At 55.7% G+C, this 24,864-nt stretch overlaps 3 protein-coding genes across 7 annotated transcripts in view; 1 reads left to right on the plus strand and 2 right to left on the minus strand.

Annotated features, from left to right (window-relative positions):
- Positions 1–2,066: 2,066 nt before the first annotated feature.
- On the minus strand, positions 2,067–6,604 carry UQCC5 (ubiquinol-cytochrome c reductase complex assembly factor 5). 2 transcript variants are annotated; one of them, XM_019628087.1, is made up of 3 exons: positions 6,292–6,604; positions 3,358–3,445; positions 2,067–2,309 (listed from the first exon to the last, which is right to left on the minus strand). In XM_019628087.1, exons 1-3 carry the CDS (start codon positions 6,440–6,442, stop codon positions 2,249–2,251), a joined length of 300 nt encoding a protein of 99 aa, XP_019483632.1. In that variant the 5' UTR covers positions 6,443–6,604; the 3' UTR covers positions 2,067–2,248. The 2 variants fall into 2 exon arrangements, with proteins under 2 accessions (XP_019483632.1, XP_019483633.1); XM_019628088.1 differs by lacking the exon at positions 2,067–2,309 and having other exon boundaries at positions 3,341–3,445; positions 6,292–6,596.
- Positions 6,605–9,054: 2,450 nt separating this feature from the next.
- NT5DC2 (5'-nucleotidase domain containing 2) lies at positions 9,055–17,935 on the plus strand. Of its 4 annotated transcripts, none has more exons than XM_019628125.1 (14): positions 9,055–9,123; positions 13,101–13,285; positions 13,397–13,471; positions 13,741–13,796; positions 13,900–13,993; positions 14,215–14,343; positions 14,452–14,512; positions 14,591–14,693; positions 14,818–14,919; positions 15,108–15,189; positions 17,050–17,136; positions 17,220–17,360; positions 17,454–17,518; positions 17,603–17,935. In XM_019628125.1, exons 4-14 carry the CDS (start codon positions 13,750–13,752, stop codon positions 17,862–17,864), a joined length of 1,173 nt encoding a protein of 390 aa, XP_019483670.1. In that variant the 5' UTR covers positions 9,055–9,123; positions 13,101–13,285; positions 13,397–13,471; positions 13,741–13,749; the 3' UTR covers positions 17,865–17,935. The 4 variants fall into 4 exon arrangements, with proteins under 4 accessions (XP_019483670.1, XP_019483666.1, XP_019483669.1 ...); XM_019628121.1 differs by having other exon boundaries at positions 9,065–9,368; XM_019628124.1 differs by lacking the exon at positions 9,055–9,123 and adding an exon at positions 9,680–10,068.
- The window catches only part of STAB1 (stabilin 1), a 27,902-nt gene continuing 20,894 nt past the window's right edge, over positions 17,857–24,864 (minus strand). The window contains exons 43-68 of the mRNA XM_019628126.1: positions 24,683–24,769; positions 24,336–24,458; positions 23,993–24,040; positions 23,702–23,779; positions 23,441–23,591; positions 22,920–23,056; positions 22,757–22,816; positions 22,137–22,313; positions 21,967–22,053; positions 21,719–21,868; positions 21,569–21,625; positions 21,307–21,490; positions 20,792–20,941; positions 20,600–20,704; positions 20,334–20,441; positions 20,057–20,250; positions 19,818–19,962; positions 19,607–19,740; positions 19,353–19,518; positions 19,155–19,264; positions 18,951–19,070; positions 18,706–18,855; positions 18,523–18,627; positions 18,295–18,441; positions 18,097–18,213; positions 17,857–18,021 (exon numbers count right to left, since the gene is read on the minus strand). Of these exons, the coding sequence (XP_019483671.1) occupies positions 17,965–18,021; positions 18,097–18,213; positions 18,295–18,441; positions 18,523–18,627; positions 18,706–18,855; positions 18,951–19,070; positions 19,155–19,264; positions 19,353–19,518; positions 19,607–19,740; positions 19,818–19,962; positions 20,057–20,250; positions 20,334–20,441; positions 20,600–20,704; positions 20,792–20,941; positions 21,307–21,490; positions 21,569–21,625; positions 21,719–21,868; positions 21,967–22,053; positions 22,137–22,313; positions 22,757–22,816; positions 22,920–23,056; positions 23,441–23,591; positions 23,702–23,779; positions 23,993–24,040; positions 24,336–24,458; positions 24,683–24,769 (3,147 nt within the window). The 3' untranslated portion in view covers positions 17,857–17,964. The remainder of the gene's footprint in view (positions 18,022–18,096; positions 18,214–18,294; positions 18,442–18,522; positions 18,628–18,705; positions 18,856–18,950; positions 19,071–19,154; positions 19,265–19,352; positions 19,519–19,606; positions 19,741–19,817; positions 19,963–20,056; positions 20,251–20,333; positions 20,442–20,599; positions 20,705–20,791; positions 20,942–21,306; positions 21,491–21,568; positions 21,626–21,718; positions 21,869–21,966; positions 22,054–22,136; positions 22,314–22,756; positions 22,817–22,919; positions 23,057–23,440; positions 23,592–23,701; positions 23,780–23,992; positions 24,041–24,335; positions 24,459–24,682; positions 24,770–24,864) is intronic.

Raw genomic sequence — 24,864 nt, forward strand, 5'->3', positions numbered from 1 at the left:
TGATAGGGATATAGCTGCCAGTTCAAGGGAAGAGAGCTCCTCAGGTGGAGGCCAAAGTCAGTGCCCAGACACTGGTTCAGGGCTCAGGCTGCATTAACAGAGACCGAATGTAGTCACACTGCAACCTGACGTGCCCCCGACCAAGCCTCGCAGGCTGGCTGGCTCTTTAAAAAAATCCTAACATGTTCTCAGCATGGGCAGAAATGCAGGGTGCAGTTAAAATTGAAGAGTTACTGATGGCAGAAGGTAAGGAAAGCATGTTCTAGAATCTAGAACATAAAGCAATGTAACCCATTTCAAATAGCTGTCTAACCAGAAGAGACAAGTGGACCAGGTATGTCTTAATATGCATATAAGTTCTTAAAACATGACCACACTTAACAGAAAGTGGTCAAGTCAACCGTTTTCCTCTAATATTGGTGCAAACCCCTGGGGGTCTATTCTCCTAAGAGTTTAGGGCTGTACTGCCATCTGTGCTCATGAGCATATTTTGAATGATCATTGACGTGTAAACATTACAGCTGAACACTATGAGCAAACAAATACTGCTAAGTATTATTCCGTTCCTTTTTGGTTTTTGGAAGTGTGCTAGGTCAACTGAATGAAAGTCCAGAACTGAACAAATAGACTAATTCTGTTCCCAAAATAGATGTATTCACATGTGGATTGCACATAAATATGGCAAGAAATTCCAAATTTGATGCATGTGTGTGAAAACTAAAAACTGATATTGCTGTACTAGGAGAGAGATTGCTTTGGAAAACACCATGGTCCAAGTGTATATTTTTTTAAAGAGAAGTCAGTGTGGAAAATCAAGCTTACAAAAAGAGAAGCTGATGCAATTAAGTTATCAGAGATCTGGGCAAAACTTCCAAAATAGGACTGCTAGATGAACGTTAGTATGTGCCTAATTTAGGTACTTTCCCTATCAGTTCAGGTGAAAGTGAAGCTCCAAAGCCCACTTTCTTTCCCCAACACTACAGTGGAGGTAGATTTCTAGCAGTAAATAAGTACCAACGAGGTTTTTGTCATTCTAGTACTGTGGTTTATTAAATTTTTGCCTTGTAGCTGACACTAGGGGGCACTGCAGTTCTGTAATCAAGGTTTAAGAGCATTGCTCTTTAAATTATTCAAGTTCCCTTAAATAGTTCCACTGTCTTGATAATAGGTTAAAAAAATTTGAGACAAGGTTAAAAAGCTTGCACTTCGGTTAACAAAAGATTAGTTCTTAACCCTGTAGCATCCAACCTAGTGTGCTCTTCAATTTAATACAATTTCTTGGCTAGCTTCCTTGCTTTGAAGTTAGACATTGTGCTTTCATCTTCAAAGGTTTGTTGTCCTTCAGTAAATCAGCACTTTAATATATGTGTGTGTGTGTGTGTGTGTATTTATTTTTTAAGATTTTGGGGAATTGGGAGTGGGGAACAGCGCTGGGGAATCAGGGGAAGGGGAACAGACAAGTTGCTGTCCTTTTGTTCTTCAGTCTAGTTGTGGAGGACGTTGCTTCACTGGCCCATGTTGGTATTATCATTGTGCTCTTCCCGGGTGAGACAGATCGGTCGCCAGCCTCTGGACGGCCGCTCACAGTGGCTCTTGGCAGCTCACACCGGATGCCCGCTGCTCACGCTGGATGCTGGCTACACACGGTAGCTTATGGCAGCCCACTGCAGCAGGGGCTGCAGCCTACACCATCGCTGGCAACTCACAGCAGCTCAGCTCCAGGTCGAGCTGTTGTTCACCATCTTAGCTGTAGAGGGCAGCGTCACTGGCCCTCATGTGGGATCCAAAAGGGTCCCTGTTGCTCAGAGCTGGCGTCCCAAGCCAGCTCTTAACCTAACGCGCCACTCTGCGGGCCCTATATATATATATATATTTTTTTTTTTAAGTTAACTGCAGGGAAGGTTAACACAAATTTCGGGCTAGTGATTCTCTCTGGGATGGAGGCAGGAGGGTGGGTCCAGGAAAGAACCCACAGCGGACAGAAGTTAACTGATTTTATTAGCATTTACAACTATTCTTTGTAAAAGGTGTGTATGTTACATATTCTCTATATGTATAAATGTTATTTAAGCTTCTAAAACTAGGAATAGGGGGACATGCAATAAAGCCACATAATTGAATCATACCACAATTTTAATTTCTTATGCATCAATCACTAAAATGCCCCTGAAGTTCAGTTCACCAGGAATTCTTTAGGTGATGCAAGTGTACATGAGAACCACCTTCCTCTCCCTGGTGCTGCTGGTCATCACTGGTCTTCACATTCAAGCCATCTCTGAGCAGTGACTCTGAGCTTGCTGTAGGTAGTGCTTTAATGAGATATGAGTAATCAGTGACTCTTCATTTATACTGAGTTGGTTCTAATATACATGGACTAACTTAAATTACAAAAAAATTCCTAGAAATATTTAGGAAGTGTCTAAAGTGACAGATCAATTTAAAGATACCCTGTAGCCTTAAGCATCTGTTTCTTTCTTCACAAAAAATAGAAACTTTTGAAACTTAGTTTTCTTTAATATGTAGATATTTTGTTTGAAATGATGTTGGATGTGGTTTTCCAAGTATGGGAAGATGCCTTTGCTTTTTCTACCAGCTAACCTCAACTTATTCTGGGTCAAATTGCAAAATCTCTGCTAACAGACTGAGCCTCTGATTTAGCTCAAGTCTGGTTGCTTTACACTGTGAAGGTTCACTTTCTTAGGAAAGGAGCACATCTTTATCTTGAGCAGCTGGATGAAAGCAACATCTTCATCACAGAAGGGTGTGAAGCCTGTCGCCCCCCCCCCCCCAGGTCCTGATGGAGGTCCAGCCCTCGTGTGTTCATGGAGCTGGGCAAAGAAAGGGGTTATTTCTGTTCACCAGAGCACTTAATGTGAGTAATATGTTGTCAGTCAGGAATTCCTATTTCCCTAGCAAAATGTTTACAAAGTGACAGCTGGCAGAAATGTAACCTGTATCATCATCCTGGTTACAATGATTTTGTCTATATCAAACAAAAATTTTACTTAGATCTTATTTCCATGTCCACAATTAAATCTGAATTCTGCAAAAAAGTAAGGATACCATTTGTTGCCTAAAACAAAGGACTTCACAAACAATTCAGACTACACTGAAAAGCATTCTGATTGATCCTTGAATTATTTATGAAATATTTCATGAACTAGATTCAACGGGTAGATGTATTTTAGGAAGAAATAATTTTCCCACATGTGCTGTCCCACAGTGACTTGAGAAGTATTCAAGCAGAGACAGGAAAACTATAAAAATTCTTTATAGAGGCAGTTCTGTGTAAGAACAAGAAATCCGAAAAGAACATTTTTAAAAGAGTTGAAACCAATAGTAAAATTTCATATTCACTTTATTGACTGCTGAAGTTCAGTCTCTGATGCATCTTCCAGCCTCCTCTGATACTGTCTTTCTGAGGCTTTTCTACGGTAGACATCATCTGTATCAAACAAAAACTTTACTTAGATTTTTAAGAAACTGAGGAATTAAAAATACCCAGATCTGAGTAATTTAACTAGTAGTCTAGGTCTGTCACCTACTTCTGAATCTCAGTGTTTAACTCAATGCCAAAATAAACCTAATTTAAAACAAAACGAGTTAAATGAAGACTATGTTAATGGATTTCGGGACTTCAATAGCAGGGTAAGAATCTGTGTCTTCAAAGATAGGAACCTGTACTAGCACACCTCTTAGCAATGTTTTAAGACTTCCCTCAATTTCTTATCCCCCATAATTTCTATTCTCTCTAAAATCAAACTTCTTAACTGAAACCTGGCCCCTCAAAGGCACTTCCTGATCTGCAGCTCTGTTGCTCCCTCTCCCACACCGGGGAACTCAGGGTGGGGAAATGAGGTCAGTTTCCCCTTCTCAGCTGCTGCTCTTCCAGACTACTGATTCACCACCCTCTTCCTTTGGGGCTTATGCCATTTGCCACCATCTTCTCCACACTGGCACCTGCTCTCCATCATTCCCCTTCAATCACGGAAAACACATCTAGCTCAGACTCCTTGACCCTGTCCTGTGTGATCTTCCCAGACAACACCCCCGCCATAGGGATGAAGCACCAGCCTCTACCTCCCTGCCATCTCCAGACAACTTCCGCCACCCATTGGCAGTGTTCCTCTGAAGTAATACATTCATTCTGCTCTGACCACAACCGCTACTACCTTTCTAGCCCTTCTATCCTTGGACCTTTACCAACTTCTTTCCTAGGCTCTTGGCCCCTGAACATCCCCACCGCCCCCTCTTGTTCTCTCTTCCTGCCCAAACCAGCTGAAATTCTCTTATCACAGTCAACTTATTGACATACCTTCAAAACCCCAACTACAGATTAATCCAACTTCCTTCTCCATACCTCATTCCTTGCTTTGCACTATGGGGCCAACTGATGCCTGACAATCCTGTTTCGTAGGCCATGACCCTGACCCTTCTTCAACCACTCCCAAATGGCTATGATCTCTTTCTTCAGAGAAAAGTGATCAGTAAAGAACTCTTCCAGCTCACTTCCAAGGGCTACTCCTACTACTCTTGCCCTGATCCCACCCTCTCCCACCTAACCTTCTCGAGGGCCAAGGTATCTACAGCCTCTCTCTACCCTCTCTTTCCTGATCAGATTTGCATATCTTACAGTCTCTCCTGCTGGGGGACAGCCAGCTTACTTCCCATTCCCATATCAAACTTCGGAACCTCCTGTTTTCTGTGATAACAAACCTTCCTGGTTTCCCTCCTTGCTTATCTGGCCACTCAGTCACCCTAAAATGTTAGGGTTTGACTCATGATTTCATCACAACCTCTTGTGAATGACCCACAAACCCAAATCTATGGCTCAGGTCTGCCTCCTGCGCTTCAGATCTGTATAACCGTCTCCACCTCAGCATGTCCAAAATGGAACCCAGGACTGTCTTACCTAGGTAAGTGTTCCCCCTGCCCTAGCTGTCCTACCAGAAGCTTCCACTCCTCATTTCCTGAGTCCACTCAGTCACCAAGCCCTGTCAAGACTACCCCTGGGGTGTCTCTCAATTCCACCTACTTCTTAGCATCCCTTTTGTCCCCACCCCAGACCAGGCCACCATCTCAAACCTGAACAACTCCACAGCCCAAGTGTTCCTGCCAATCTCCTCTCCACAAGAAGCCATTGTGCTAATCCACAGCCACTTAAAACCCTTCCGTCCTTTGGGATACATCCTTGGTTTTCCAGTGCCTTTTGGGCCCTGCCCAGGCACCTTTCTAACCACTTCATCCCTCACTCTGCTCAACTGCTTCAGTCCCTCAAACAGCATTTTCACACCAAGACCCCCATGTCTCCCCTTACCACTGACATGAGACACTTGCAACTCCACAAATGTTCCCTTCATCTGACAGACACCTATTCCAATCTCCAGGTCCTACCTGACATGATAACTCCTCCTGGAAGCCTTCCCTGCACTATCTAGTCCAATTGAGGTGCCCCACCCAAGACTCCCATGTTCTCCCCTACTTTCCCCTCAGAGCACTGATCATGATACTGTCTTTATGATCTGTCTCTCCCATTAGAGCTCTTCTGGTGTGAGGGACCCTCTGCGTTGTTCATTATGTTCTCTTATCAATGCTCATTAAATATTGATGAATGGATGAACAAAAAGACTAAATATCTTTAGAAAAAGCACTAAGGTAACAATTTTTCTTTAAATGAGAGTTGACAGCTCACAAGTGATTCATTGTTTCTAGAGACAAAGCAGAAAGGGTCTAGGGGTTGGGGAAGTCCTCCCAGAGCTGGTGCTCAGCAAAACAATGCCAAGCATTCTTTTCACAATGCTGGGCCCTGGTCCCAAAGACAATGTCTGTAAAGACAGTGGTAATTAGCTAAGCCGGGCAGACCAACTCCCTCCAGGGTTTGGACCGATGAGTCCAGAGAGAGGACTGGCCAGTTAACAGGAGTTTCCATGAATCCTCAGGGTCCCACCACTTCTATGGGCTGTGAGCAAGTCTGTTCCTCAGGACCAATCAATGACACCGGCAGGCTTGAGAGGTGAGTGTCCAGAATGGAGTCACGTGCCCTCCCCTCGACGTGCAGGCTCACAGTTGGACGCCAAAGTGCCTTTGTTGCCCCGCTTACAGGAGAGCCCAGGTGGGTTTCGATGGCCCAGTGAACGGAACGGCACTTGCCCTTCTGGCCAGGGTAAAAGCAGTTCAGCGTTCTGGGTGGAACGCGCGCTCTGCAACCTAGAAATATTCCCCAGGAAAATAGGTCCCAAGCCGCCTCTTGCATTTCTGAAATGAAACGAAGGCTGCTGCATCCCCACTTACAGAAGGTCTCCTGGCCCACGCGTACTTTAATCATGATCCACTCCATCGTTCCTCCCAGAACAAAAAAGAAGGGCAGAAACCGGTAGACGCCGAGTCGCTGCTTCCCGGGCACTCGCTGCAGAACCCGCCTCACCTGGGCCTTGGAAAACATGCTCCACCGAGGTCATGAAGACGGGTACGGCAGGACCAGGAGCGACGAAAGCTGCACCAGCCTCTGGGCCGAAGCGCAGAGCGGCAGAACCTGTCCCGCCTGTCCTTGCCAGGTCCGGAGGTCTAGTTGCCGAGCAATTTCAGGAGCAACCAATCAGAACGCAGTGGAGCGCGCGGACTCGCCAATAGAGTGCAGCAGAATGCGCGTGCTCCTTGAGGCCGAGCTCGGCCTGAGGGAGCTAGCGCAGGCGCTTGGGCTCTGGAGGCGGGACCGTGGAGGGGGCGGGGCTTCCCACGTGGCGTCGGCCGGGCAAGATTCCCCCCGCCTCCCGCCTCCCCTGTGCAGCTAATGTTAGGAGTTGGCGGCAGTACCCCCTACTCTGCCACCGCCATCTTTTCTTATATTCCTTATAGAAGTGATGACCCTCTCTGATGTACTGCACCATAATCTAAAATGCAATTACGCAACGCCTCGCATTTATTTCGGGGTCGTGATTGGTGACTGGACTTCTAAAAATAACAGAATTTGATATGCATTGTTGAAAGCTGAACTTTAAAAAAAGAAAAAAGCTGAACTTTATCACAACAAAAGTCTAGGTAAGCATCTGTAACAACCCTAAAATTAATAAAAGCCATCCTGTACGGAGCACTTAACTTTATACAGGGACTTGTAGCTACTTTTTATGCATTATCTCGTTATTCACAATAATCACTGAAGAGCAAGTTGGTTCAAGAACATGAGTTTTGTCAAACCACATCCCTGCTCCACATACATTCTCTTAGTTGGTTTGTGCCTCAATTCCCTACACAAAACGGGGACCTTCCCCTGATGCTGTTAGGGTTTAGAGAGAATATAAATAAAGCATTTAACAATGCCTGGGGCATACCTACGGATCAATTAACATTAGCTATAATATGATGATGATGATTTATTGAGCCCTAGCTCTTTACATGTATTCTGGAGCCTACTGAACCTTACCTCTATTTTCATCACCTTTTATAGATGGAGAATTGGGAAGTTAAGAGATTAAGCCATGTAGAAGCAGAGCTCTGACTCCGGAGCCTTCATTCTCATTGAGTTGCTGTGCTTGCTGAAGATGTCTGTAAAGGGCTGTCACCTCATTATCTAAAGCTAAAAAAACTGGGGAGTATCTTTGCAAAGGGAGGCAACTATTAGACAATCCAAGAAAATCAAATGAAAACTAAGAACCAATAAGAGAGTTTGGTGATGTGGACACAAAATCTACAAAAACAGGCTGGAAAAGAGTGCGCAAGCAGGGCTCCTGGAAAGGGCCGTAGAGTCTGCACCTGAGCTGACAGGCCCCAGCTGCTGCCTGGATAACCTGCCTTCTGGGGCCAACCCTACCGAACCACTTTTCACACACCCGCTTAGCGCTCACTCCTATTTCTCTTGGGGGTGGGGGGTGGGGGTGAGGGGGGGATGGGGTACATACCACAGAGCACCCATCTCCCACCCAGACGTCCTGACAAGGTTTACGTGTTGCCAGTTCCCCAGCAACCCCTAGCTCACTGGGGCCCTCAGGAGGGCACAACCACTCACCTACGGGCCCACCCTTGGGCCTCCATCCTGCAGCAGCACCTGGCCCAGGGTCTGGCACACTGTAGATCTTAAGCCAAGGTACAGTGGGAATTCGAATATGCACACACCCTTAGAAAACAGTGTCCATCTCCGCACCACCAGGCCCACCCGGGCTTGGTCAGCCTCCTCTGAGCCCAGTGCACCATCTGGTACACATGCAGTCTCAGAAAATGGATATGAGTAGAAGAAACGAGGGTGGAGAGTGGTTCCACGCTGGGGAAAAGGAATTTCGTTGGAAAGTCTAGCGACGTTGCTAGAACAAACCAAGGCATCTCAAGAGAGCCTGTGCGGGGAAGCCAGGAGCGGGGCAGGTCGGTGTAACCATTTGTTGAGGTCAAAACCAGGCAGGCGCAGTGACCCCTGGCCCACCCGCCCTAGAGCAGAAGGCCTAGTTGTCCTGCTCCGAGTTAAAAAAAAAAGGGGGGGGGAGGGGCACCTGGGTGAGGTTCAGGGCGGGAGAGAGAAGGGGCTGCTTCAGCCGACATCGTTTGCGCTGCGGGTCTCACCTAGCGTGGGGCTGGCACAGGGAAGCGCACAAGGGCTCTTGATTCACTAAAGGAGCGAACCGGACCACCCTCTGGTCTGCGGGAAGAGCTAGTCTAGGGCGGGAGGCGGAGAATAGGACCCCCGCAGCGGGACTGGGGGAAGGGATAGAGGAGCTGAGGTCTGGAGGCCAAGGGGTGAAGGAAGGGGAGGGAGGACGGCGAGCCGGGGTGGACCCTCCGCGCTTCGGCCCTCTCCTCTCCGAGCCCCGGCCTTCCGAAGCCTCGCAGGGACGGCGGTTCTTAGGCCCTCCGACCTCTCAGGAAAGGGATAGAAGGAGCCGCCATCAGCGCCGTGGCGACAGATGGGGGGTGCAGAGCCCTCCCCCGCTGCGCCCGAAACTCGGGGGAGGGGGCCGGGGGGCCGGGGAGCCCGCCCCGCCCCGTCCGGGACCTCCCGCCCCCGGGCCGAGAGACGCACCCATTGGACGGCCGGGCTCCGCGCGCCGCGCCCATTGGCCGGCCGCACGGAGGAGCACGCGGCCACGGTGGCGGGCGCGCAGTCGGAGGGCGGCGGACGGGCCGAGGGCTGCACGGGCGGTGAGCAGCGGGCATGGTGGGTGCGGGGCTGCGGGCGGCCGCTCGGCGCTGGCTGCCGTGCCGAGGCCACGGCGGGCCGCGAGCCGCCTCGTCCTCGCCCTCCTGCCCTGGCTGCGGCCCCCCCGGTCCTGGCGCCCACTGCCCGGGCGCTCCGCGCTCTGCGTCCGCCCCATTGCCCGCCGGCGGCGCGGAGCTCAGCGCTCACCTGTGGGCTCGTTACCAGGATATGCGGAGATTGGTGCACGGTGGGTGAGCCCGAGTGGGACGGGCGCTGGTGGAGGGGGCTATAGACGCGTGCCCGGGCGGCGGACAGACTGACCGAGCGCCAGGGCACCGCCCCCGTGCCGTCCGGGCGCCGCTCTTCAAGGGAAGCGCCCCTTTGAGGCTCGCTGGGGCTCGGAAAGCCGGGCTGCTTTTCGGAAGAGGCTCCAGCGGGTAGTCTCGGGAATCTCTGGGGACGCCCCGACGCCCGGCGGCGGGCGAATAGGAGGTTTGTTCCCTGGCTCAGTTTGCAGGAGCTGGGGGTTCCTGAATCCGCCGCTGGATTTCAGGTCCCCCGCGGTCTTTACTCGGCGTTCACCCGCCAGGAGGCCGCGTCTGAAACACTCCCAAACTCCTTGTTCCCCTAGGGGCCCTTAGTTAGGGTAGGATTACCAGGGACAAAGCCAGCCGGCGGTGCTGTCCGGAACGGACTCCTAGGGACTCGCCGACCTCAGCAGACGCCGACTAGACAGACTTTCAGACACCTCTAGATTACGCCCTGAAGGCCCGAAGCACTCAGCCCAGGAGAGGAAGGCGTTGGCTGGAGAAACGAGACCAAGTAGCCCCAATCCCTTGGAATCCAGAACGGTTGCTGCACCCTTGGCCAGGGCACTGAACCTCTTGTAGCCTCTTTTCTCTCTCTGCAAAATGGGCTGAGGCAGCCTGAAGCCTTCTCTCAGATGGGTAAGGCTGGGGCTCTCTGGTGAGGCCAGAGAACTGAGCGCGCTGATATTTGTTCAGGAGTTCCCTGGGGCCCTGCCTCTGCAGCAGACAGATGTGGCTTGGGTCTGGGTCCTATCTCTGACCAGCTGGGTGGCGCCCAGTAAGCCTCACTCTCTCAGACCCTTGGTGACTTAGGATGTAAAACACAATCCTGGAGTCTCTGTCACAGGGTTGTGATGACTTGGAAAGAACCAGGCCAAGAAGGGGCAAGGGAGCTTCTGGAAGAACCCCCATGCGTGACAGGGCTTTCATTGTCTGATAAGACAAAGTGGCCCTGTCTAGAAGATTCCAGCTGACCTAACGGGGGCTGCCACCCGTTGTGTGGTGGCCTAGGAGTGGTGGGTGGACTGGACTCACCTCTTGAGAAGCTGAAGGCAAAATGGTTAAGACCCCTGAGGAATGATGGTTTTGAAGCCCATGGGCCTCTATTGGGACACCACCCCCTACCCTCAGTGGAGGGGGCAGGCCTGGGATGTTGTTGAAGGCGATGTCGTTGCTCTAGACCTCGGGAAGATCCTCTAGAGCGGCTCGAGAAGCCTACCTCATAGGCATCAGGGGAGGGACATAGGTGTATTGGGCTTTGTCTCTCAGGGCCCACAGGGATCTTCAGATCTTCACAGAGATCCCAAAGCTCCTCTTGATGTGAAAGGGGCAAGATGCCAGGGTGAGTGCTAGGATGAGCCAGCCTTGCACCCGTGGAGCCTAACTCTCCCTTCTGACGTTTTCTAGGGGCAAATTCTAGGCACTGAGGGGTGCCTTGGGCTAATGCCTTTAGGCAAAACTTTGCCAGGGAACCAGGCCCTCCCACCCCACTCCCAACCTCAGCATGGTGACATTGGCATGCTAGGCTGAGGGGCAGAGTGATTGAGGCAGGTAGGAGTAACCAAATTCAAATCTCAACTCCACTGCCTACTGCTGAACAAGTGACTTTATCTCCCTGAGCCAGTTTCTTCCTCTGGACAAAAGACGATTAAATGTGACCACATCACAAGACTGGAGTGACGATTGAACAAGAGGAGCCTCTAAGGCACCAACAAGCGCACCCAGCAGCAGCTGGCATGGTGGCATTCACAAGTCAGTCTCATGGCCGCTGTGGGGAGGGGTCGGCCTTGGATCCTGGAGCCTTGGGCAGGTGTAGGAGTTGGGGGCTGAGGAAAAAGGAGGGTGGAGGGCTAGGCAGTGAGACCAGTGAACTTGGGAGCAAGCTCAGGTGAAGGGCGTATCCTCCTCACCTGGCCCTGGTCACCAAAACAACCCTGTGGAAGAGAGTGGGACCTTGTGCCCCAGAGCTATTGGTTTTTTCAGTCCAGAAAGCGGGTCAGGAGGCCAGGCCCTGTGGGCTGCTTCCCCGTCCTGCTTTGTTCCTGGGAGGATTGTCCATCCTTGGGAACATCTTCAAGGGCAGAGGTGAAAGCCAGAACTCTACGCCAAGCAGACGCCTCCCCTCCTGGGGGCTACTGGATATTGTTCCCAGAGTCACAGTTGGTGCCCAGCAACTCAGGACCAGGGGGAGGGGAAGGCCCAGGGTCCTGCTGACACCAGATGAGGGGCATCTCAGAAGCAGCTCCCTAGAAAGCTGAAATCAGCTGTTTCTCACATACGTTCAAGTAAGGAGTGTTTTGTCTGCACCCACGAGTCATCTTGGAAGAAACTGCGCTGTGCCGGGCCTAGGTTGGCCTGGGGCTGCCAGAGGAACCAGCCACACCTGTTCCCCCACCCACACCCTGCAGTTGGCTCCAAAGGAGAAGGGGCTAAGAGCGGAGCCTGTGTTCCAAAGGGACCTCCAAGGCCAATGCTCGCAGCCTGGGAGCTCATCAGAGAGTGTCTGCCTCTGAACACAGACAACTGCCAGGCGTGCTTCATGGTCAGGGGCTTCTGCGTCAAGATCATGACTCTTGTGGCTGAGACAGGAATTCCCTAGAGGCTTGGGCTTCAGCCACAGGCTAGAGGTCTCAGAAAAGGAGCCTCTGCAAGGCAGTGCCCTGTGCGCCTAGTCCTGCCTGCTCCCCTCTCCCTGGAACCCCTGCTCCCTGAGTGGTGCAGGGAAATACAGGACGGAAGTGATGGGCTCCAGAGGCGCAGCACTCTTAATCCTGCACTCGCCCCAGTGGGAATGCAGCGCCGAGCACATTCCATAGGACCCTCTTAGTAATTCTGTAGGTTAGTACAATTTTCATTTTGCCTTTAGAGATAAGGAAGCCGAGACCCAAAAGTGAGATGACTTTCCTGAGGTCACCGCCATAAGAAGGAGGGTCTGGTCTCTCTGACTTCAAAGCCCATACCCTTTCCCCATTCACCTCCCCAGCTGTACAGACGGGGAACCAAGGCAGATGAGCCTAGGACCCCAGAGCCCACTCTACAGGGTCCCACGCAGCCCCCCTTGAGCAACCAGGGGTTTGGGGTGGCTATGACCACATCTTCAGAGGGGAGCAGGCTGGTTAGTGGCCCAGAACCCGACATCACATGTCCCGCCTGTTGTAATTAGCAATGTTCCCTGGCTAGAGGCAGCAAATGTCATTATGTGGGCTGACAGCCAGCTGAAATTCGATTAGAGAGGCCTTGCCCCCAACAGCTGTGGCAGGTGCTCAGAGCTGGGAGTCTGAGCAACAGAGGGGCCACCCAAGATCCCCCATCCTAATAGTGTTCCTAAGTCCCAACCACAGCTTCAGGCAGGGTGGAAGGGGTGGGCAGTGGGGCTTATGAGTGCCTGGAGGAGGCACAGGCTTGCTTGGTGTACCTGGTGAGCTGCAGGTGATGGTGTAACCCAGGACCCACAAGCTCCAGCCATGAGCTTGGCCCATTGCTAGCTCTGCCTTACCTCAACCATGTGACCCTCGCTGAGCCTCTGAGTTTGACCACCTGCAGCATTGGGCTAAGGACCTATCCTGGGGTGCTCATGAGCCTCCCGGGGCTGGGCACCTGAGAAGTGCTCAGTAACAATTTGCTGCTGCTGTGATCATCGTCTTCCTCGTATTTGCATCTCCTTCCTCTAGATCTCCTTCCCCCCGAGGTCTGCAGTCTCCTGAACCCAGCAGCCATCTATGCCAACAACGAGATCAGCCTGCATGATGTTGAGGTCTATGGCTTTGACTACGACTACACGCTGGCCCAGTACGCAGACTCACTGCATCCAGAGATCTTCAGTGCTGCCCGTGACATCCTGATTGAGCACTACAAGGTGAGGCTAGCCAGGCTGGGGTGATGGCTGAATTGATCTTCTGAGGCGACTGCCCAGCCAGCAGATCTGGCAGTGCCACTGGCTCAGGCCTGGCCCTCCTTCCCCTGACAGTACCCAGAGGGTATTCGGAAGTATGACTACAACCCCAGCTTTGCCATCCGTGGCCTCCACTACGACATTCAGAAGGTGAGTCGTAGACCACTGACTCCCTGGCCCCTCCTGACTGGATGTGTATCAAGGCCACTTCCTTAGCCCCCTCCCAATCCCCTGTGGGGGTGTCTCCTTATCTGTATTCCCTCTTGGCGTCAAAGCCATAGCTTCCTGTACAGGGAGCATGTACATGATCCCTTGATACCATCCAACTGGGGCTTCAGCGTGGGGGCTGAAAGAGGCTGGCTCATGGCCAATGGCATACTCCTTCCTCACTGCCCGTCCCTTTTCCCTGGTGCCCCCAGAGCCTTCTGATGAAGATTGATGCCTTCCATTACGTGCAACTGGGGACGGCCTACAGGTCAGTGCTGACACTATCCTGCCTCACCCCACTCTCCCTGACCCTACGCTTCAGCCTAGGCTCAGGACCACTTTGGATTGATGATGTTTGTGTGCCCACCCAGGGGCCTGCAGCCTGTGCCAGATGAGGAGGTGATCGACCTATATGGGGGCACCCAGCACATCCCACTGTACCAGATGAGTGGCTTCTATGGCAAGGTACTCGCTCATCTGCTGCTGCCCAGGGCAGCCCACTCAGTGATCTCGCTGTGTGTGCTGGCTCCCTGGGACGCCATGCCCACACCCTGGTGGGCCAGCCCTGACCCATAGCCTGCACCCTCTACCAGTGTCCCAGGGCAGACTTGGAGCCCTTGGTCTCCAGAGCTGGGGGTTGTGGGGCTGGAGGGGTTGCTGAGGTGGTGCCCTCCCTCCATCCCCAGGGTCCCTCCATCAAGCAGTTCATGGACATCTTCTCACTGCCAGAGATGGCACTGCTCTCCTGTGTGGTGGATCACTTCTTGGGCCATGGCCTGGAGTTTGACCAAGAGCACCTCTATAAGGATGTGACGGTGAGAATAATGGGCCTGCTTGGGGTGACAGGGAAGATGAAGTCCAGCCACAGCAGAGCAGGCCCTCCTGGTCCCCACTGCACCTCACTGTCCCTCCACTACCCCTAGGATGCCATTCGAGACGTGCACGTGAAGGGCCTCATGTACCAGTGGATCGAGCGGGACATGGGTAAGGGTGGACAGCAGCTGCTACCGCATGCCTGGGCAGGCGGTGCATTGGCCCTCACATCCCATCTCCCCCTGTTAGAGAAGTACATCCTGAGAGGGGATGAGACGTTCGCTGTCCTGAGCCGCCTGGTGGACCATGGGAAACAGCTGTTCCTCATCACCAACAGTCCCTTCAGTTTTGTGTGAGCCCCGCCCCACCCTGCGGTGGGAGGAGGGGGCAGGGTGGGGACCAGGTAGCGGCAGGCAGGCTCAAGCCTCCCTCAGACCACATGCCACCTGCCCTACCTGTGCCCCATCTGTGCCCAGGGACAAGGGAATGCGCCACATGGTGGGTCCCGACTGGCGCCAGCTCTTCGACGTGGTCATCGTCCAGGCGGACAAACCCAGCTTCTTCACTGACCCGCGCAAGTATGGGCCTGGCGGAGGCAGTGGGGCCCGGGAGTGGGGACTGGTCTTTGCTCGCCGCCCTGTATGGTTGGGGTGGGGACACCCCCTTGCTGACGTGTGGCCCACATGAGCAGATGGGCTTCTGCACAGTGGGATGGTCCTGCCACAGACTGGAAATCGAGCCTTTTACCTGCCCCCACCCTCCCTAGGCCTTTCAGAAAACTCGATGAGAAGGGCTCGCTCCAGTGGGACCGCATCACCCGCCTGGAAAAGGGCAAGATCTATCGGCAGGTGAGGGCCATCTGGGTGGGAGTAGCATCTGGCAGGGGCTACAGGGCTAACCAAAGCCCCAGGTGGAGGGGGCAGTGGCACGGCCTTCTGGACCCTGACCAGCCACCACACATCTACCGTGAGTCTGTTTCCTCGTGCTGTGGGTCTGTGTCTAGGACACCAGGGAATGACTTTCAGGGGACAGGCCTGGGCAGTGTCAAGGGCTTGGCCTCTGGGTCAGGTTGCCTGTGTTTGAATTCAGATGCAGTCCTCAGTGGCCGTCAACGGCTGAGGGAGTCTGGCCGAATTACTCGGCCCCTCTGTGCCTTACTTTCCTCATCTATAAAAGAGGTGAAATACTCAACTTGAGTTATAGTGTCAAAGCCTAAGAATGGCTGGGCTTTCACTAAGTGCCCAATAAATGACACTGTTATCACTTGTGGGCTGAGCACTCGGTTACAGCCAGACAAGCCCGATTAAGGCCCCTGAGCTGGGCCGGTGGGGGTGGCTCGTGGGCCTCGAGGGAGAGCCGCTTTCCTGACTGTCTTGGAAGATGAGAAGGGGCCTGATGCGGGTGTGGGGCAGGGGCTGGCTCTGAACAGGAGGTGATTAAGGCATTTGGCCCTGGATGGAATGCGGAAATCCTGGCTGAGCTGGTGAGCCGGGCTTCTTGGAGGCCGGGCTTCTTGGAGGCCGGGGGTCCAGCAGCTGGGCCAGGGGCACATCCACAGGGAGCAGCCTCCAGGTCCTCACGCAGAGGCGAGGCCTGCATGCAGTGCCCCCACCCCTGCCCACTGCTCAGCTGCCCGCCCGGCTGTTCCCCGGCCCTCTGCGGCACAGGCTCTTCCCCTCAGCGCTAAGGATGCCTGTCTCCTTTGTCCTGGCATGTTGTCTGAGCCTGAGGAGGGTCATGCACCTTTGTGGGGAACATGTGACTTTTTCTTTGGCAGCTTTTGGGTTTTTCCTTATGCCTGATGTTCTGAGAGAAGGAAAGGGAGGGGGGGGAGGAGGGAGAGGGAGAGATATCATGATCCTACTTGGGTCTTGTCTTTCTTTGCTCCCTCCCTCCCTCCCTCCCTCTGTTTCCTGTTGTGCCTCAGGGTTCTTTCTGGTGGTTTACTCCGGGCACATCCACTCCTCCCATCATACCTCCCTGTTCAGCGGATCCCCTGCTCCTCAGCCTCTCCACTTGAGAATATTTCAAAAATGAGGTCTTCCACAGCCGCCTGTGCGCACGCCCCGCTCCCCCTGCATGCACAGACTGCTCTAGTAACTCTTTTTTGCTGGGTTTCCATTCTTACCTGGTTTGTGGGCTCTGCCCCACGACTGCTGCACTCCCTACTCTGCACCCCCCCACCACCACCACCATTTTTGCTCCCCTGTGAGTTCCTCTGTTGTTTGAGCCTGGCTGAGTTTTTTCATCTTTTGTCCGCCTTTGGAGCAGGACGGCCTCATAGTGAGGTCTGCCATTGGTCTGCTGGGTCCCTCTGGGCTCAGGCCGGGGAACCCAGGAGGACGCCAGGGCCGTGGGGGTCACTGCTGCAGTTTGTTTCCCACAAAAAGCAGACTCAGTCCGTAGCCTGGGGTGGGTGTGAGGCCACGGGGCAGGGAGACCCTAGAGGCACCGGGCACCATGCCAGGCCTGTAGGAGACTTTCCTGCAGCAGGCAGACCCCTGCTGAGCATGAGGAGGAGGTGGCGAGGGCCAGAGCCCAGAGGGGACAGCAAGGCCATGGGAAAGGGCAGCCCAGCATCCGGCTGGAGGGGCCTCACTACCTCTGGGGATTTGAAAAGACGGGTAGAGAACCAGGCATGTTTCTGGCAGCCCCATGGGAGCCCCTTCAGTACACTGGGCTCAGTAGTGTCCCCCATCTCTCCCCAGGGAAACCTGTTTGACTTCCTGCGTCTGACAGAATGGCGTGGCCCCCGTGTGCTGTACTTCGGAGACCACCTCTACAGTGACCTGGCGGTGAGAGGGATGAGACTGGGCCACCTGGAGGGAGACTCAGCCCTAAAGCGGGTGCTGAGCCCTGTCCTCCCACTGCCCCCCAGGACCTCATGCTGCGGCATGGCTGGCGCACAGGCGCCATCATCCCTGAGCTGGAACGCGAAATCCACATCATCAACACGGAGCAGTACATGCACTCACTGACATGGCAGCAGGCGCTCACAGGGCTACTGGAGAGAATGCAGGTGTGTGTGGCGCGGGGGGCGGGGGGCGTCCCAGGGGAGGGACTGTGGCTGCCTCCTGGGGCACACACCCAGCACACACCTTGTCTCCCCCAGACTTACCAGGATGCAGAGTCACGACAGGTGCTGGCTGCCTGGATGAAGGAGCGGCAGGAGCTAAGGTGAGCGGGCTAGGGCCAGGGCAGGGGTCCCGGCCCGGCCTCATCCTGGGCGGCCCTTCCAGTGCCCCGTGTCTCCCTCCCCAGGTGCATTACCAAGGCCCTGTTCAACGCTCAGTTTGGGAGCATCTTCCGCACCTTCCACAACCCCACCTACTTCTCTCGGCGCCTTGTGCGCTTCTCCGACCTCTACATGGCCTCCCTCAGTTGCCTGCTCAACTACCGCGTGGACTTCACCTTCTACCCGCGCCGCACACCCCTGCAGCACGAGGCACCGCTGTGGATGGACCAGCTCTGCACCGGCTGCATGAAGACACCCTTCCTCAGCGACATGGCCCACATCCGCTGAAGGCAACTTTATTTTCCTGCCCCACCCACTCTGGGCATTGTCCACACAGGCAATAAAGTGGTGGCCTTCTGCTCGTGCCTCTGCTTCAGCCCCAGCCGCGTCACTTAACCGCGAGGATCCTCTGGGTGTCAGGAAAGTCGTCCTCCAGGACTGAGTCCTGCGGGGAGGACGTGTAGCTGGGCCAGCAACCAGACCCTGGGCGCACTTCCACATCCCCCTGCCCCACACTCACATCAAAGGGCTCACAAAAGGCATCATGGCTGCCAAAGACCGGGTTGGGGACAGAGACCAGGGTTGGGCTGGCCCCTTCCTGCCATGGGGAGAAGTCGTCATCAGCGTCATCTTCTGCCTGAGAAGAGAGGTGAGTGGTGAGGGGCCTTGAGCAAGCTAGATGGATCCGAACCCCCACCTATCCCCAACCCAACCCTACCTGGAAGGCAGAGAAGCCAAAGCCTGTGGCCCTGCCTCGTGCACGGAAGTATACGGCTCCAGCCACCAGGCCCAGCAGTGTTGCAGCAGCTACCACAGCTCCCACACCTGCTGCCACGGGTGGGCCCTCAGGTGCTACCACTGCCCGCTGCAAACAGGAGAATATCAAGGACCTGGCCAGAGTTGTCCCCTTTCCCTGTGCAGCTCTAACTGACCCCCACCAACTCACAGGCTGTGGGGGTGCCAGGAGGGGGCTGGCCAGAGCATGGATGATACCATTGAATGCGATGATGTCCCACACGATGACGCCACTAACCACAACTGCTCCTGGGGCCTGTGGGGAGACCAGAGTCAGGCCCAGTGGGTGAGGGAGGGCCAGGGCCAGCAGGGGAGGGGCAGTGGCTAGACTTACCACAGGGGCCCAAGAACTGTTGTCAGGGCCCACATCACTAATGACAAGGCTGAGGCCCGAGTGGGAGGGGAGCAAGGTACCCTTGCTGATGTTGGAGCTCAGGAGGGTGGCATTGGAGGCGTGCAGTTCCAGGTCTGGGCCACTCAGTGTCTGTGGGCAAAGTGAAGGCCACTCACCCTGTTGGCCCGGGCCAGCCAGAGGGAGCAGGGTCGGGCCCTGCTCTGTCTATACCGCCTACTAGTTACCATGTTATCCACAAAGCCTTCATTGACAGGGACAAAAAGTGTCTTGTAGGTGAGTTCATCGTCCAGGAAATCTAGGAAGTCAAGACCTCGAGGAGTGGCATTGGCATAGCCCAGCAGCATCTGGGAGGGTGGGGAGACAGGGCTGTGAACAGGATCCCTCCCCAAGGATCCCAGCTACCCCACACCCCCTGGGCCCCTGCGCACCCCATAGAAGGTGGAGAAGTTGGCAGTGGCAGCCAGTACATCAAGCAGCTTCCCGTTGCATGTGCTGGTCCCGTCACCCACAAAGCCATCGCGGCACCGGCAGGCCACGTCTGTGGGAAAGGGAGTTCAGTAGGTTAGTGGGTTGGTGGGATGGGGCAGAGCTGGAGAGTGAAGCATGGTGGGTGGGGGTGACTGCACCTTGCACACGGTAACAGTAGGCATCCCAGCACTCCGACAGATTCTTCCGGGTGCCCAGGCTGACGACGCCCACCTGACCATCACCACAGTCCGCCGAAGGGAAGACAACGGGGTGGGCAGCCGAGCCATTGGCCAGCCAGCCCACAAGACACAGGTGGAAGCCCAGCTGTAGGGGCAGGAGAGGATGCTGAGATCCCAGGCCTACCTCAAGGGGCCCCCACAGGCTTGGCTCCGCTCTCCTGGGCCCCACATACCTGCTGGGCAGCAGAGAGCTGAGGGAGAGAAGCAAGGACAGCTCCCTGGGCCCCACATGCCACCTCAGCCTCTGAGAAGTTCAGACTGTAAGGGCCACTGGTGGCCTGAAGGTGGAAGACACCAGCCCGTTTTTCTGCAGAAGGGAGGGATGCGTGGTCAGCCAGACTCGGAGGTAAGGTAAGGGCACTAGGAGCGCGCAGGGAAGCGTACCTTGGAAGTGCAGGTCCGTGCACACAGCATCCACGTGACAGGGTGGGGACTGGCCCAGGCAGCGGTCCTCAGGTGGCTCAGGCTCCTCCAGACACTGCAGTCCATCACCCACATAGCCAGCATGGCACACACAGCGTCGTGTGTTCTGGGGTGGGAGATCAGGTGGGTGCCCTTCAGGGACTGGGGGAGCCACTCTGCGGGGCCTCTCCACTCTGCTGCTTGGCACCCCCCCTGCTCACCGGGCCAGTGCTTAGGCAGTCAGCATGCTCACTGCAGCCCCCACGGTGGCCATCTTCACAGGGGTTGCGGGCCCGGCAGCTCCAGCCATCACCCTCGTAGTCTGGGAGGCAGGTGCAGTTGACCACTGTGCCTACCTGGCTGCAGTTGGCATGCTCACTGCAGCCACCATGCCCATCCTGGCACAGGTCCACCACTGGGGGCAGGGAGAGAGTGGGTGGACCAGGTGGCAGAAGAGGGGTGTGGCCTCCCACCTCACACCCCCACCCACCTGCTCACCTGTGCACATGCGGCCATCCCCTTCATAGCCCAGGCTGCACTCGCAACTGTTGCCCGCACGGCACACTGCCTGGGGTGCACAGGGTGGGGCACACACAGGCTGCAGCTCTGTCCCCAAGGGCCCACCCCACATATCCAGGTTAGTAGCTGCCCTCCTGAATGTCCCCAGCCCCCTCCCCCGCCTCATCCTCAGTGCCTCCACCTGAGTGTGCAGTTGGGGAATGCACTGGTATGTGCAGGGTGGGCACAGCACAAGGGCCACTCACCCAGCTGCACCTCGCAGCGTGGCCCAGTCCAGCCCTCATCACAGAAGCAGGAGCCGGAGCCCCCGAGGCCCTCATCACAGTGGCCATGAGAGGTGCAGCGGCAGGCTGGGGAAAGGGACAGGCAGGAGGGTGGAGTTGGCACATTAGCCAAGGGAATCAGAAGGCAGGGCAGTGCAAGACAGAACAGCCTACCTTGGCAAAGAGGCCCGAAGGCCCCCGGGGCACAGAGTTCACATGCTGTTCCAGCAAACCCCGAATGGCACCTACACTGCCCGCTGCCGCTCATGCCGTCCATGCACAGACCATGGTCACTACAAGGGTGGCTGGCACCCCCAGGGCAAGCTAGAGGATGGGGTGGGAGAAGGGAGGAGGAGCCAGGGGCTCTCTTTAGGACCCACACACAGGCATCCCCAGCCCAGCCACACCATCTGGCCTTCATCCCCTGGCTGCCCAGGCTCTTCGAAAAGCAGCAACACACCTAAGTCCCCACACTGCTTGCTGAGAATCCTCCAGGCCCCCTCTCCCCCAGCACACCCCACCAGGTCCTACACCATCCACACCCCCACCCCGCCTCTTAGAGCATTCTCTCCTGGTAAAATCCACTCACCCACCCCCCAGACCCACCCAGCCCCTGATCACCCCCACACCCCTCAGAAACAATGGCCAGAGGAGCCAGTCAGCAGCGTCTGCAACCTCAGGACACTCACCTCGGCACTCACTGCCATAGTGACCAGGGCAGCAGCTGGGTTTCCAGGTGGTGGTGACACAGTTGCGGTGGCAGCCCCTGCCCAGACCTTGATGAGGCTGGCCCCAAATGCTGCGCAGTGCCAAGGGGCGTAGAGGGGACGTCCAGATCTTTGAGTAGTAGCGCCAGCAGGTCTGGGGGCTGCCCTGGGCCAAGAAGAGTCAGGCTGCAAACAGCTCAGGCTGGCCCTGGCCCAAACCCCCATCCAGCTCCCAGCTCCTTACCTGCTCGTGTGAGCCCTCAGGACAGGGTGGTTCCCGCCCACAGATGCTGCAAATCGTCTGGAAGGAATGGAGGCCAATACAGAAAGGTCAGGTAGATGGACAGTACAGGTGGGCTTGGGCCCCTACCCGTCCACCTCAGGCCTCCCTCACCAGCCACACTGGCCGAGTCTCAAAGCGGTCACAGCGGGCACCAAGGCCAGGTGGTTCCAGCAGCTGGTCGATGCCGTAGGCCAGGCCACCCTCAAAGGGCAGGTGCCGCTGCACAATGCGGGCGTCATCCTCACCCACCATGAGCTCACCCTGCAGGCGGGAGAATGTGGGGTACATGGGGGTCACAGCTGTACTGCAGCCAGGGCCCCTCCCTCCCTCCCTCATTCAAGCCTCCTCCCCAGACTCACCGGCCGGGCACGGCTGCAGGAGAAGGAGATAGGGGTTCCATGCATGGTGCGGAGTGGGCCCAGATTGGGCAGGTCAGATGCCAAGGCCTGAGCAGATGGAGCCATGGTTGGAGCTGGGTAGGAAGGCTAGGTGGCAATCAGTGGGGACCAAGGTCTGGGGGTGCACCCACCTCGATGTTGCGGATCACATGGCCCCGCAGAATGGCTGCCAGCTTGTCACGGTGGTCCTCATGGTACAGCCAGGCCTGGCGATCAGGTGGCAGGGCTTGCAGGGCAGAGTCTGTTGGCCACAGCATTGTGAAAGGCCTATGGGACACATCTCGAAGCAGGGGCAGGAGACCAGCCACCTGCAGGGGGGAGGGGAAGAGCGGGGGAGGAATAGAAGTGTGGCAATCACAGTGAAGTGAGCGACTAGCGGGCAGAGGTAGGGGGCTGGACGGCAGAGACCAGGAAGGGGCTACAGGGACCCAGGCAGCCTTCCCACCAGTCACACTCCAATGTAGCTGTTCCAGGTAGATATATATGTGGACATATACGCAAGGATAAACTTGCACATACCTTGACTGCTATGTGTGGGTACACATAGCACACCCTTGTTCTCACACTGGGAAGCTCATGCACACAGACATGGCCTGTGCACACAGATGTGCTCATGCAAAGGACAGGTTTGCATTCAGATGGGTGTGCACAGACAGGTGAGCAAACACACAGCTGCACACACATTGCCAGTCACCCACATACACTCATGTATATATGCACACACTGACAGGCCCACACACAGGAACAGTACCTTCACAAGACCGCTGAAAATCTTGTAACCAAAGCTATCCGCGGCAGCAGTGATATTTCTCTAGGGAAAGGCGCTGGTGAGATGTGAGGTCACACGGGGAGACAGGATCCCAAGCCCCCCAGCCACCCGCCTTCCAGCTCCCAGGCCCATGCCCAGGGCATACCCTCAGGATCGGGGCAGCGTCAGGCTCCCAGTGTAGCACTTCTGGCGGCAGCAGGACACGGTCGATGAAATGCAGGATACCGTTCACTGCCTGGTGGTCACTGCTTACCACTCGTGCAAAGTCATTGAGATATATGCCTGCCCTGGGGGCGGGGCAAGGGCATGTGGGGGCGAGCAGGGACTGAATGAGGCAGGGAAGGGGCCTGGGTTGGGCAAGTTTTCGGCAAAAGGTAGGCGGGGTCAAGACGACGAGTCTCACCTCCCTCCCAGGGAAAAACAGCAGTGGGAGCGGAAGCGGGACACCGGCAAAGGGCCAGCTTCAGAAGTCCTGAGCCCAGGAACAGGCTCGTAGTGGTGGGCGGGGGCGGGGCAGGACTCAGCTCTGTTTCACTGAAGCCCGCCCTGGCCCCGGGGAAGTGAGAGGGTCTTAAACATGGGGACAGAGCGTAGGGCTCTGGGGCTGGGGCTTGAAAGCCAGAGTTCTGGGTCTGTGGACTGCGGATTCGGGAGCGGGGCCTAGGCTCACCTCCCTCTCGCTGAAGCGCAGCGGGTGCCCGGAGAGCGTGGTTACGTAGCCCTCCTCCAGCAGATCCTGGCTCCGCATCTGCCGGCACCCGACCACGTGGTAGCGGAACACCAGCTGGCGATGGGCTCCAATCCGGGCCAGCTCATCCTGGAGTGGAAGTTGTGAGGGTAGACGGTGGCCCTGACTGCTGTCTCTGCCCACCCCCCAACCCTGGAGTGCCCATGCCTCCCCAGCCTTGCTTCTGCGGGCTGCGTTACCTGCGACACGTTGGTCATTAGATCTGCGTGTGGCACGAAAATTGTGAAAGGCCCGTTGCCCTTGAGCTCATTGAATTTCTGGGGGAAGAGGAGAACAGCTTGAGTGGAAGAGGGGCAATCTGGGAGCAACTCCAGGCTTCCACGGATCTTCCAGGGGAAGCCTTAGACTCTGAGACCAGACCAGCCAACCCCCTGACCAGGTGAGAATATCAAGGCCCAGAGGCAGGTGGGACCTGCCGATCAGAGAGGCCCAGGCTGCACTAAGGAAATGAAGACCAGCTGGTCACTCACCAGGAGGTGGAGGCTGAAGAAGGAGGCATGCCTGTCCCGAAGGAGCTCCTGGGGGGGCGAGGGTCAGCTCAGATTTTGGGTGGCCCCCATTCAGGGCCTGGTGCCTGTCCCGCACCTGCAGCCCAAGGCCTGACCAAGGCAGAGATGAGGAAAGGAAAGCCAGGGGGGTCTGAGCTGGGATCAGGATTAGTTTTATGGATCACAGCTGGGTCAGGCCCAGGTGGAGTCATGGGTCAGGCCCAGGGTCATGGTCAGGGCCAGAATCAGGATCAAATCTGGAATCTTAACTAATATCAGGTCCAAGGGGTGCCTTGGGTGAGGGGTCCGACTCGGGCATTATTACCAGGCTGACCCGGGCACGGCAGATGAAACCATCACCCACGGTGTGGGCTGTATCACAGGTGCATGTCCTCTGGCCATCCCCTATGCTTTTGCACACGGCATAGGGGCTGCAGCCTCCATTACTCTGCAGCAGGGACAGGAAAGAGAGGCATCAGTGGCTCCCAGGATTCCTCTGCCCCAACCAGCCTTGAGGAAGGGGCCATGAAGGCTCCTGTCCAAATTCCTAAAACCCTGTTTCCTACTGATCAGTCAGACTTGAGCTTGTACCCTTCAGATGCCCTTAGGGCCCTGCTGGTTCCAGCCTCAGTCCCCTCCCCCTGTGAAATGGGGTGGGGCTGGGGGCCTGACCTGGGAACAGGGGTCCAGGAGCGCACAGACCCGGATGCCGTCGCCACTGTAACCTTCACGGCAGCTGCAGGAGACCTGTCCCAAATCCTGATCAGTGGGGCTGCTGAGACGCAAGAGCGGGCCAGTGCCCTGGACAGAAGGAGCAGCCCTCCCAGGCCTAGCCTTGGTGGTGGGGGTGGGGG

This window comes from Hipposideros armiger, unplaced genomic scaffold (assembly GCF_001890085.2).
Source record: "Hipposideros armiger isolate ML-2016 unplaced genomic scaffold, ASM189008v1 scaffold_748, whole genome shotgun sequence".
In the NCBI taxonomy this organism is placed as follows: domain Eukaryota; kingdom Metazoa; phylum Chordata; class Mammalia; order Chiroptera; family Hipposideridae; genus Hipposideros; species Hipposideros armiger.

What these genes read in the sequence shown, in the direction of transcription:
- UQCC5 (XM_019628087.1), bottom strand. Translation starts at nt 6,442, where the DNA reads ATGTTTTCCAAGGCCCAGGTGAGGCGGGTTCTGCAGCGAGTGCCCGGG. An exon ending in CGTGGGCCAGGAGACCTTCT is followed by an intron (nt 3,446 to 6,291) that starts GTAAGTGGGGAT and finishes TGTTTGATACAG; the next exon opens with ATGATGTCTACCGTAGAAAA. An exon ending in GAACTTCAGCAGTCAATAAA is followed by an intron (nt 2,310 to 3,357) that starts GTGAATATGAAA and finishes ATCTCATTAAAG; the next exon opens with CACTACCTACAGCAAGCTCA.
- NT5DC2 (XM_019628121.1), top strand. Translation starts at nt 9,137, where the DNA reads ATGGTGGGTGCGGGGCTGCGGGCGGCCGCTCGGCGCTGGCTGCCGTGC. An exon ending in GTGGATCGAGCGGGACATGG is followed by an intron (nt 14,513 to 14,590) that starts GTAAGGGTGGAC and finishes TCCCCCTGTTAG; the next exon opens with AGAAGTACATCCTGAGAGGG. An exon ending in AGGGCAAGATCTATCGGCAG is followed by an intron (nt 15,190 to 17,049) that starts GTGAGGGCCATC and finishes ATCTCTCCCCAG; the next exon opens with GGAAACCTGTTTGACTTCCT.